The 11,786-nt window shown below is 38.8% G+C and overlaps 1 protein-coding gene across 1 annotated transcript; it reads right to left on the bottom strand.

Moving 5' to 3' along the window:
• Nucleotides 1-22: 22 nt before the first annotated feature.
• LOC131790262 (uncharacterized) lies at nucleotides 23-11,765 on the bottom strand. Its single transcript, XM_059107449.2, has 8 exons — nucleotides 11,182-11,765; nucleotides 7,770-8,848; nucleotides 6,449-6,504; nucleotides 3,356-5,754; nucleotides 2,942-2,978; nucleotides 2,132-2,374; nucleotides 1,534-1,611; nucleotides 23-855 (listed from the first exon to the last, which is right to left on the bottom strand). Exons 1-8 carry the CDS (start codon nucleotides 11,713-11,715, stop codon nucleotides 662-664), a joined length of 4,620 nt encoding a protein of 1,539 aa, XP_058963432.2. The 5' UTR covers nucleotides 11,716-11,765; the 3' UTR covers nucleotides 23-661.
• Nucleotides 11,766-11,786: the final 21 nt, after the last annotated feature.

Here is an 11,786-nt window from a genome sequence, read left to right as displayed (position 1 = left end):
GACATTCAAAAGTACACCAAAACCCTTTTGCTCAAATTTTATTTATAGCATGTTGTGAATTTATTGCCAGCGGATTGCCGTAAGTAAACATTTTCAGAGTAGTAATGTTCTATTTGTACTTTTGTACTATGTCATCGTGCTCTTAGACCATCCAGTCGGTTTTCGTGTTGTAGGAGTGTACTATCGTCAAATATATAATGAATCCAGTATAAAAACGTTGTTTTTATTAAAGTGTGAAACAGTTTAAGATTGGTTTTCTGCTACATTTTAAGTCCAAGATAAGACCAGAGAATAATGGTCAGGTCACAAGGGCTCCATTAAAAGAAACCGAATTACTTGTCTACTTGGGTTGAGTGTCCAGGAAGAGAAATTCTGAAAACTAAATGTTCGCTCATAGAGCAGAAATATGTAAAAACTAGTCAGTTTTCTGATTCTTCGCAAACGAGTGAGTATTTGCGATTGAGTAGGACACCATGTCGTTTTTTCATTTCTAGTTTTTTCTTTTAAATAACAGTCAACATATCTTTGTAAAGCGCCTTGAACCTGAGGGATATAAGCGCTCTAGGGAAAAATCGTTTTGTTTCAGTCACTAGTAGTAATATGTAACATGTACAGTCTCACAGAGAGTCACAATTGGAAAGTTTCTTTTGGGTCTGTCTCATTACAAGTCATCAGCAATCACAGGGAACCCACACTCGATCAAGACGTCGTAGAGACTACCCACAGTTATGTGTCGCTGGTTAGCAATAAAACCCAGGGCAGCATCACATGGGTTAAGCGTTCGGTTGTCAAGGAAACGAATCTCTCTGGGAGTCAGCCCAAGTTTCTCAGCGACTACCTTCCACTCATCACTGCCTGAAAGAGCAAACGAAACTTTCAGTTTGTTTTTGAATATTTTTTAAAGTTGTTAGATGATTATTTTTTCCCTTTTCCAAAATGTTACAATTGAAAAAGACAACTGCTCCACGCGGATATGAATTATGCAGAAGAGGATTAATTCAAACTGACCAAAACTTCAAAATAGAGCAGGGAAATGTTATCCACTTGTAATGCGTCAAGTAAGTTCACATAAGAATACTTTCCAATTGAGTTTCGCCCAACCAAAACCAAACGAAGAAGAAGAAGAAAAGAAAATATTTTTAAGTGCCAATGAAAATTCAAAGTAAAGCCAACCACACTACCTAAAGCGAAGGAAAACGCGAACGACCAAGTAGTCATTGGTTTTAGTTTTGCATCTGATTGGTTGAGAGAGTAGCGCCGCGCAACTGTTTTGAAGCAAAACCAAAGCATTAAATTACTTTTGTCAATCAGTTGAAAACTACTCTAAAAAACAGACAAAAGCAACAAAAATACCAAAACACAACGACAAATATATCCGTAAATTTCCTTGTTCACGGGAATGATCGATTCATGGAATCGCGGAGACACTGCATCTTGATGAATTCAACTTCATTTCGTCTTCCTCTGATCAGATAAAAAACTAAAAAAGTGGATACGAGAATATGACGCCTATTGCAAATTCATGTTCCTTACCACTCAAGTCTATGGTAAGATTTCTCATGTGAGTAACTGGAACATTCCGCACATCAAGCTGTTCAGACAGTATAGGACCTGACAGAAGATGAAAAGGGATGGTGAAACAAGATCAAAACAAAGGCAACAATAGAGATAAAAATCGTCATGTACACAAATATAACAGCTTTAAATTCAGAACGTGTACAGCTTTTTCGCGTATGAAAGAGAGACGTTACTGTATTTGTATTGTCAGGTGGGCGGAAGAAAGACGAGGAATCGTCTACAGAAAAATAGTTGGTGAGCGACACACTGATCATCTATTCATATTTCAGTTCTTATACTTTTTAGTGTCACCATCATTTTGTAACACGAGAGAGAAGGTGTTTACTGAAATCTTGGTATCTAGATAAATAAGGCATTCAAGAAATCACACCGTATCAAATAATTTAACAGACATGGTTTGATGCTACTCCGGTTTAAAGATTTAATGATTGTAACCGAGAGGATACAATTCATAGACCCAGAGTAGCATCAAACCGTGTCTGATTGTCCACCTGGTTGCCTTGTGAACTTTAATACAACTTAATAGAACATACTTTGCAACTTTCACACTCACCAGTAGTACCAGCTGGCGTAATTTTCCTCAAATGTCTCACCACATCAAACCTGTTGGAACTTTTAGCTTTCCTTGCCAGGCATCGAATCATTCTTCTAGTCTCAGGCTCCGGGTGTTTCAGAGAATCAAGGTTCAGCTGCAGTTCCTCATTTAATTGCCTTATAATCTCCTTAGGGTCACATGATCGTGACAAAAGTGATTCCAAAACCTTTCCAGGAAGCGCCACGAATTTCTCGCCACTTACTACGAGTAAAAACTCTTAATCAACATACTATTTGGTGGAGTGAAATAAGAGAAATGTTGACAGGGTTTTCAGTCTTAGAAGTTACATCAAACACTATGATCACGGATACTCAAAATATCTCAAAATTAAAAAAAAAAAAAAAAAAAAAAAAAAGGTAGGCTCCCTAACGTAAATTTTACCGACATCAAATTGCTCGAAGCAACTGCTGCGAGAAGGTCTAGATTTTGTATTTGTAACCCAAGTGTCCATAAGGTTTCAACCAACATTTCCCACGAAACGCTATGGAAATTAGTCGCCTTTCTGTACAGTTAATTAACCATCATGCTGTAAATGTTGTTTCCAAAAAAACAACAAAAAAAAAACACACCAGAATAATATAAGAATTAAAAGTCAGCTACCAAACAAACCGATCTTAAAGCAGTTTTGAAAAAATGTTTTTGAACTGTATTGTTGTTGTAAATCACTCAAATCAGGAATTCCTTGCGTATAAGTAAGTGCCGAGGCAAAAGAAAAACGAAAAACTGATCCAAACTGCACGCTACAATGGGATGTAAGGCGAAACTTACCACCCACGTGTGCACTGTCACGTTCATCAGTCCCAACCTGTCACAAAAAAATCAGGAGGGGAACCATTAAATATAATGGCCGTCTTTCTTGACAGTGGATAGTGTTATCCCTACAATTTAGGAAGTAACAATTCGGACGAAAATAATGTATCTATCCTTCGAAAATAATGGATCAATTCTAGAGTCTAAGGGACTGCATACCATCCCCTCCCCTCCCCTAACCCAACATTAATCCTACATTGTTATCAGTTGACTGTTGTTGGGGGGGGGGGAAGGTGCGCAATTGCGCAGACACTAACATTGATCCAAAATAACCTTTTCGCAAATGGAGGAGTTTCATCGGAATGTTACATAGAAGCCAAACGTAATTACCGAGTGTAAGAGTGTAAATCATGATTCACACGTAAAGCTCACCTGTTCATCTACGTATGCAAACCATGGTGCTAACTGGTTGACGTGAACTCTGTTATTCAGGGCAACAGCAGACCGTGTGCAAACAACGATATGCTTTTCACTAAGTAGCTGCGATTCTGACCAGAAATGCAGACACTCCTCTTGAGTGCAACTTTGGACACGGTGAATACGGCAGAAGTTAGTTGTGCCTCCTCGACAACATACTGAGCACATAACACATGAATCATACTTCATATTCGTCAACCAACAGAACTCCTTGCGCATTGATTCGAGAATGAACACCACCTGTCTATGCATATTAAGAGCGCAAACCACATCATACCTGTCATGCCCTAAGTCAGTAGACAAGTTCATTATTGACTGCAAACTGTCTGTCAACCCAAAATTTGCTTTCGCTCTGTGAAAAACGATCTCGACAGAAGAAGAGTGACAACGTAGGATTACAGAGCAGTCTTCCTCTCCAGCTTTGTAGAATCTGGCAAAATTTTGGTACAACTGTGGATTAACTGGACTCCATAAGCCATCTTTTCCCCATTGAAAGAACTGCAACACTAAACGAGGGAACAACCCTGGTGGGACTTGACCAGATTCAAATTTAATAAAGAGTGAAGGAATTTGCGCAGAAGCGACGAGCTTGATGATGTCTTCTGGTGGATGGGACATTAGCATGGATGGAACTAGGTAGTGTTTCCCAGGGGAAGTACTTGATGATAGCCACGGACAAAGCAAACTGAATTTCTCCATCAGAGCAACAAGGCTCTCAACTGTTTCTTTGTTATCAAACAGAGGATCCCAGAGATGTTTCAAAAGTTTTTCTTCCAGGATTCCTGTTGCCTCGAGTTGAAACCATAGCTCCTTGAATTCCTCCTCCTGATTGCTATAAGGCCTAATGGTTATGACCTTCTTAAACACATCAGTTAACCACTGGGGATCCAAAATCACCATTTTATTCAACTCTGGTGTGTCATCAAAGTGGATCAAAATCCTCTGGTCGTGGAAAAAGTTCAATAATGCCTGGAACTGTTTATTATCGACAACTTTGCATACGTGAGTAGCGATTTGCCTTGCCCCTTCCAGTGTGATCCACTTCTGACCTTGTTCCCTGGCGACTTTCAACGCCCTTTCAAAGTTCAACCACTTGATTGGAATGGCTTCTTTCACTTGTGGCAGTTTCTTAGCAACAGCAAGTACTTCCTTTCTCAAACGTGTGACCTCTGGGCACTCAATTTCAAGACCTGATTTAGTGTTATCCACAGCAAACACGCCATCAAAGAGGTGGGTTCTATATGGCTTAGCCTGTAAAGAACTAAAAATCTCTTGGGCTAATGCGCTAGGAATTCTGCCACCGTGGGGTTGGTCAGCATGGGTGCACACCAAGAACACAGGGGGCAGTTTCTCTGGCAATACCTCACAATGAGAGATGACTTCACAACTCTCAGTTGTGCCGCCAAAAGACGCCACGGAAGCCATCCAAAAATCTAAATAATCCAAATTGGTTTTTGCTCCAAAGCTGTCTTCGAATTTCCTGAACGTTCCTTGCCTCACAACTGGTTTGGCTACTTGGTGTGGATCACGGCTGAGGTCATAAACTAGAAGATACATCGCTCTGGCAGTGAGGAAGATTGGGTGCGTTGCATAATAGACTGACTGTCCTCCAAAATCCCATAACACCGAATATATTTCCTCCTCGTCCTCTTCATACTTAACATCTTTTAGTAACCTTTCGATTAACGCCACTATTTCCTCTGGTTTAAGGGGTTCGACGAGAGGAACTAAGTCCCTTTTTTGTCTTTGTACTAGGTTTGGTTCAACCCAAACAGATGCGTTCATGCTATTTTTGTTACTGCTTTCTTCACCGCTGGGTGTTTGAGCAGGATCTGCATCTTTCGACATCTCGTCACTGCCTGGATTTGTCACGACGCTAGAAAGCTCAACAAGACTTTGCGTATCAGCAACTGGAACATGTGAAGGTACTGAGGCGGGATCTTCGTTTGTTTCATGAGTGTCCACCAAAGGAGCATTTCCTGACTCAGCAGACTCTTTAACATTTTCCATAGGGACACTGTTGTCTTGTCGCAACATCTCTACAGCAAGGCGTCCGGCATGGTGTTCACAAGACAGTGCTGCGACAGAATCGGTTACTTCACTCTTCACTCCAGTTTTCCAAAGTTCAGTTGTCACTTTGAAATGCGATGAATCGACATCAATTCCCACCGTGCTATCCATCCGCCGATTAAAACGTTTTCCCGTCAGCGAATTTTTCAAGCTGGTCTTTCCTGAATGATCCTGACCAATCAACATGATCGGCACTCTTTTCACGCAGGTATTCCCTTCGATAAGGGCCTTGTTGTAGGCTTGCAAAGCAAGACGTCCACGCGCTTGGATCTCTAGAGGAACCACTACAAAGACAAACAGTGAAAACTCAAGTAAATTTGAAGAGGGAGACAAGGTGGTGTAATCGTTAAATAGTCTAAATTAACTTTTATACTCGGACCCCGATTTGTGTTTCGCTCGTCAAGTGAGAAAATTTTGGACGCCAAAATAGAATAATAAAAATAAAATTAATTTTCGGCTCACAGCGACATAAAACGCGAAATTTCACATATGTTTCTCGCCTTAAAATATATTCCTGCTCGTGATCGACCACCAGTTTCAAAAGTGCCACCAGTAAACTGACAAAAGTTTTGTTTCTTGAGCGCTGATTTACATGAAGGGCATTGACAAAACTTCAAGTAAGTCACCCACTGGTGACCAGCGTTACACGTCAGATGTGACCAGTGTTACACTTCACTGTGACATGTCACATGTGACCAGTGTCACATGTCACACGTGACCAGCATTACGTGTCACATGTGACCAATGTTACATGTCACTGTGACATGTCACATGTCTTCAGACAAGTACCGCCTGAACTTCTCCTATTGAAGATCACATTACTCTCTTAAGGCTTATGCTTGATCTAACTCAAGTTAGCTTAAACAAACATGAACCTACCATAACAAGCACAAGTTGCAGTAGAATTCCTTGTTAAGAGTAAGTAGAAAGAGTATTTGTGTCAACATTTCCCTAATACGTAAAAGAAAATTCTTTCACCTTTCTCCGCTTCTCTGCGCCGTTCATTTGGTTGATGCTGGTCACATTCCTCACCTCTATGAAAAAAGCTACAGTTATAAGTCTCACGAAAACTTGTGGCCGGGAGTTTTAACACTTTATAGCTGTGTTTTTACAGTAACTGTACACGTAGATAAAGAAACACACGTCCATGTACACCAGAAGGAAGTGACACTACTGCAATATTGTAAAGAACCGCTTCAACCGGTTCGTCTACCTTGTTCCAGGCCTTTAGCAGGTGAAACGCACCGTGATAATAAATGTAGCAGGATGGTCTTAGAGGAGTGAAATAACGAGGGAGGCTTGGGTCGGGTTGCGTTGAGTGACTTAACCCAAACCTCCTTGATTTTGGCTCTGCCGCTACTATCGGAGCAGGGCGAAGAGATCGGGTCATTTACTTCTTCGCTCCGTTTCACTAACTGAATGCACGGAACAGGCTAATAATGTTCATCATGAACCAAAATCAAGTAACAATCTGTCAGCAACAGCAATCATTCAGCAGCTGTACCATTAGTAACAGTCGTACATTCCATTTCTATTCAGTATAAGTCCACCTTTAACGGCTGTTTCTACAATATTTTTAGTGCAGTATTAATCTACATTTGTAAGTAAAAGTATCTTTGTCAAGTCTCCCAGAATGGAACAAAGTAAGTTGTAAATTGAAAGCGATGACTTTTATCATAGTAAACTTTCATGGTAGATTTCTTGGTACAAGAAACACAGCTTTGAATTTCCCGTTTGCCATCAATTTGTATTGTGTACTGTGTATTGCGACACAATGGCCACAGTTATTCCTGGTAAGTACTATTCTCCTGGGAAACAAGTGGACGACAGTGTAGCTATTACAGATAACCAAATCACATGATCTAAGTCCAAACAGAGACTGACAAAGAAATATTTAGCTGCATGTACAATGGGTAGGGTAATGTTAGAATAATGCTGTGGCATATTAACAGTACTCAAATAATAAAAAAGTTAGAAAAATTGAAACTTCATAATATTTTTTTTCTTTCAATTTTTCACACCTGCTTTTTTAACTACCTATTAAGTTTATGGGTCTGATGAATAAAGGGGGTAAGTTTCTAAAGAAACTGTGGTGCTGCGTTGGTAGGAGAGTATAACAGGGTAATTTGGTATCATCAACTGAGTTAAGAACAAAAATTAACTACTGTTAAGAGTTTCAAAGCTGATGTTTAGAGCCTCATACCAAATTACCCTGTTCAAAAGGTCTAGTTTCCTTGCACCAAGGAAAAATAGATGCCAAAGAAACCAAACAAAATGTCATTTAATGACAAGTACTGACCTATTTGATCCATCATCAAGTGAGTTAGGATGCTGGTCTTGGTGTGCTGCTTTTACAAGAGTGCTCAGCAAGTACTCAAAATCTTTCTGTATCTTCTTTAATCTCTTTTTAGCTGTTTCATTCTCTTCACCAAAGACAGAAGAAAGAGATGAACAAAGTTTAAGTGCCAAGGGAAGAATATCTTCCAGCTTTTCGATACGGTCTGTGTGCGCAAACATAACCACTGGAAACTTGTCATGAAAGTGTCCATTGTGAGAATTTTCCAGACACAATGTTACAGCTTTCTCAAGCAAAGAGAGAGTTCGTTGTGTCCATTCATCTATTGATTCAGAGCATTTAATACTTTTTTCATGCAGAACCTGAGCCAGATGAATGTACAACTGAAGTTTGGGTTTAAAATAACCCACTTGTTCCTCATGTATGGACAGACACTTCTCCAGAAAGCTGGCAGCATTTTCAATATTTCCAAATTCATGATGAATGCAGCCTAGTTCTAAGTACACATCACCAAGGAACCTCCTTGAAGAATCGTTTGTTGTATTTTGTTCCATCTCCTTTAAAGCTCTCTTTTGAGCCTCAAGTGCTTTGTTGAAGTCTTCCATTCTTCTGTACACATAACCTTGCCAATGATGGCAAATGGCAGATGACATCTTTGTGTTTCCATCCATAATCTTAAATTTACATGCTTTCTGGAAACACTTCACAGCTTCTGAGAAGTGTCCAAGGTGACTATCAATGACACCAACTTGAAAATGACACTGTCCTAGGAAAGACGAATGGGTGGAGAGTCCATGTGTATCAAATCCTTTGATGGCATTTTCCAGGGCATTCTTAGCTTCAAGAAAATTCTCTTTTCCAAAGAGAAACATACCATAATCAAACCAAGTTTCAGATGAATCGATTTTCAGCAGATGTTGGAGTTGTAGAATAAGTTGACAAGTCTCAATGTAAAATTGTGGATTATCAGCCTGATAACTTTGCTCTGCCATAAGCTTCAATGAGTATGAAAAGTTTACCTTTCTCTTTCTAGATTGAGCAAAGTGGTCTTGGCTCTCCATTCTGGCTGACTGAAGCATGTCCTAACATCACAAATAAATAAATATTAAGATAACAATTAATAAATAAAATAAAAAAATGGTTGCCTTTTAGAGCAAATGGCTTTCTTAATGCTGTATCACCATTATCACCCTAAGATTAGTCTCCAAATTCTCCAAACTCTTCTATATATTTCCATTGGTAGTTGCTAGAAGAATTTGTCTAACAATCAAAAGTTTGTGATAATTTCCTTTATTCTCATGACCATAATGTTTGATTCAAGGGAGAAACTGTTAGGAGAAATTAGATGCTTATCATTCTTAGGGGTTAAAGAAAAATTTCATTCTAAATGGCAATTTTTTGGTGACAAAAATTTCATGCCACAGTAAGGTAACATCCAACGTTTTAACAACCAAAGAACTTTCAAACCCCTAAAACTTTTAAAAAGTATAAAATAACTAAAAAACTGAGAAATAACTGAACAAATTTGGCATTACTGGCCCAGCAATCACCAAGTTTTACGTCCAAAATCAAAAAGTTCAACATGGAGTTTGGGAAAGAACTTGATCAATATATCCATTTTGCTAAACAATACTGTGTGAGACCGTATTGGAGAGCTGTCTTTCTACCTCTTATCGAAATAGAAAATTTTCTAATAAAAGGTTCACAAAGATTAATTCTTGTCAAAGCTTAGCTACAGTAGGGCTCATGCCATGTAAACTGCCCAAGTATAATGCAGTTAAACTGCACAGTCCATGAATGAAGCACAAGAAGAACCTGCACAGTTCAGGAAAGTAAGCCTAGCCTAAATTAACCTTGGTCACAAAAATCAATACGATGGATAAAACAAAAGGAATAAGAAATGAACTTGACACCTCATGTTTCCTTTGTTCACCACATTGGTAAAAGGCAAGCAATACATGCAAGTCCCTCTTTAAAACCCCTGGACAAAGTCTCTATGGTTTCAAGTGGTATTATAGCACAAAATAATTCTATAAGGCTAAAAGAAAATCCTTCATCCCTTTAATACAATCTTTGGCTTTCAGTGGTATCACACAGACCTTGCTGCCCTCTTTCTGCAGGACATGATCTTGACCCAAATATTTTACCATCCAGTCCTCTCAATTAGTCAGTAAGTACATATTATTAATTGCAACTTTATACTATTATTAACCCTTTAGCCCCAAAAGAGTGATTAGCATCTAGTTTCTCCTTTCAATATCACCCCTGAATCAAACATTAAAGTTATGGGAATAGCAGAGATGATCACTGACTAAAGCAGCTCTTGACTGTTACACAAATTCTCCTTGTCAGCCTCTTTAGAAATATATAAAGAACAGTATGGAGAATATGCATACTGATGTTAGGAGGTAAAGGGTTAAAAAACATGTGACAAGAGTTGGACAAATGGAGGGTTGCTTTTGAGGTTGTAAACTTACATGCATGTTACCTAAAGCAAGTCTATTCATCTCTGATCACAAAGAAAGGAAAATATAAACTTCAGAGTAATTGTCATATGTCTACTGAAATTGTTCATTCAGGTTGGCAATTATTTGTATATTTGCATATATATCAAGTAAATTTAGCGATTAAATTTCAAGCTTGAGATTTTTACTGCATGTTACAGCCTGTATATGGTAAGCTAAATTATGTGCAAATTTTGATCAGTTCTAAATTATAACCTATTGGAGGACAGATGTATTTTATATGATGTCACCATAAACTACGTTTTGCTTTAATTTCTATCTTATGAAACAAACAGATTTCATTTTGCCATGGGTATGTGCAGTAAAAGATCAAAATGTGGTAAGGACATAGGTGACAAACTCAGCTGAGCCTGGGTGCCCTTTTTTGTTCTTACCACATTTTCATGTCATCTGTGATCTATTACTGAACAGACACACAACAACATGAGATCTATTTGATAACCCTTTCATTCCCAAGATCTCTGTAGAAGTTCTCCTTACTGTCTGCCTTGTAATTCTCATGATGATAGCTCAGAGAGTGAGTTTGGTATCCAATTAATGGTATTTTTCCCCATTCTTATCACTTGTGTACTTGATATAGTATTGAAATTGTGAGTGGAAATCCTGTCTTGGTCACTCTTGTGAGTAAAAGGGTTAAATAATTGATTAGGGAGAATCTTACATAAACTATCATGCAGAGAGATTTCCAGTTTAAAATCAAACTGTTTCAGTATAAATCTACTTATTGCTATCCAACGAGACAGGCTCATGTATTTATTTAATTTTTTTAACAGCCGCACATTGTTAGGCCACCCTTCTGGCTCATTATCTATCAGAGAACAGATAGCAAGAGGTGTAGTCCACCAAGTTGCAACATTTGTAATACAACGCTTATAAATAACTAAACTTACCACCCCGCCGTTGGCTCTCAACCATGATTCAATATGGCGGCAATAATAGTGTGTTATCGATTCCACAACAGTCTCCATTGCTGCAACACCTAAATGCTCCTTTGACTCACAGTAAGCAGCTAGCGAAGCTCCAAAACCAAGGAATGCTGCCACAGTACCTAAATGCTGTTTTTCTTTGAAGATCAAGTAACCCATTTCCTTGACCACCGAAGGTAAGCTTTCAAGGGAGATACGAAAATTATTTTGGTAGGCCGCATCAGAAAATAATTGAGTGTGTTCCATAATAATGCGGTCTGCTGCTGCAGTACTGAAAGCTGCCTTGATTTTACGATTCCCATCCGCTATGTCCTCTCCAAGAAACTTGATTATCAATCCTGCACACTGCGAGGGACAATTGGCTTCCCCTCTGTAACCATTTTGGAGAATAGCGGAAAAGCGACGCTGCAGGACTTTATGACGGGCGTAGCTATTTACTATATCAAATATTACTGGATAGAAGTCTGACTGTGTCATTTTTTTTCTCAGTTTAATCATAAACTGGAAATTTGAATGGGAATTTCCGTGTACTCTTCATCTTCGGCCATTTTGTTAACCTCGCATTGAAG

This window comes from Pocillopora verrucosa, chromosome 1 (genome assembly GCF_036669915.1).
Source record: "Pocillopora verrucosa isolate sample1 chromosome 1, ASM3666991v2, whole genome shotgun sequence".
Lineage (NCBI taxonomy): Eukaryota > Metazoa > Cnidaria > Anthozoa > Scleractinia > Pocilloporidae > Pocillopora > Pocillopora verrucosa.
The sequence above is the reverse complement of the archived record's forward strand: the minus strand, read 5'-3'. Positions and strand labels throughout refer to the sequence as shown.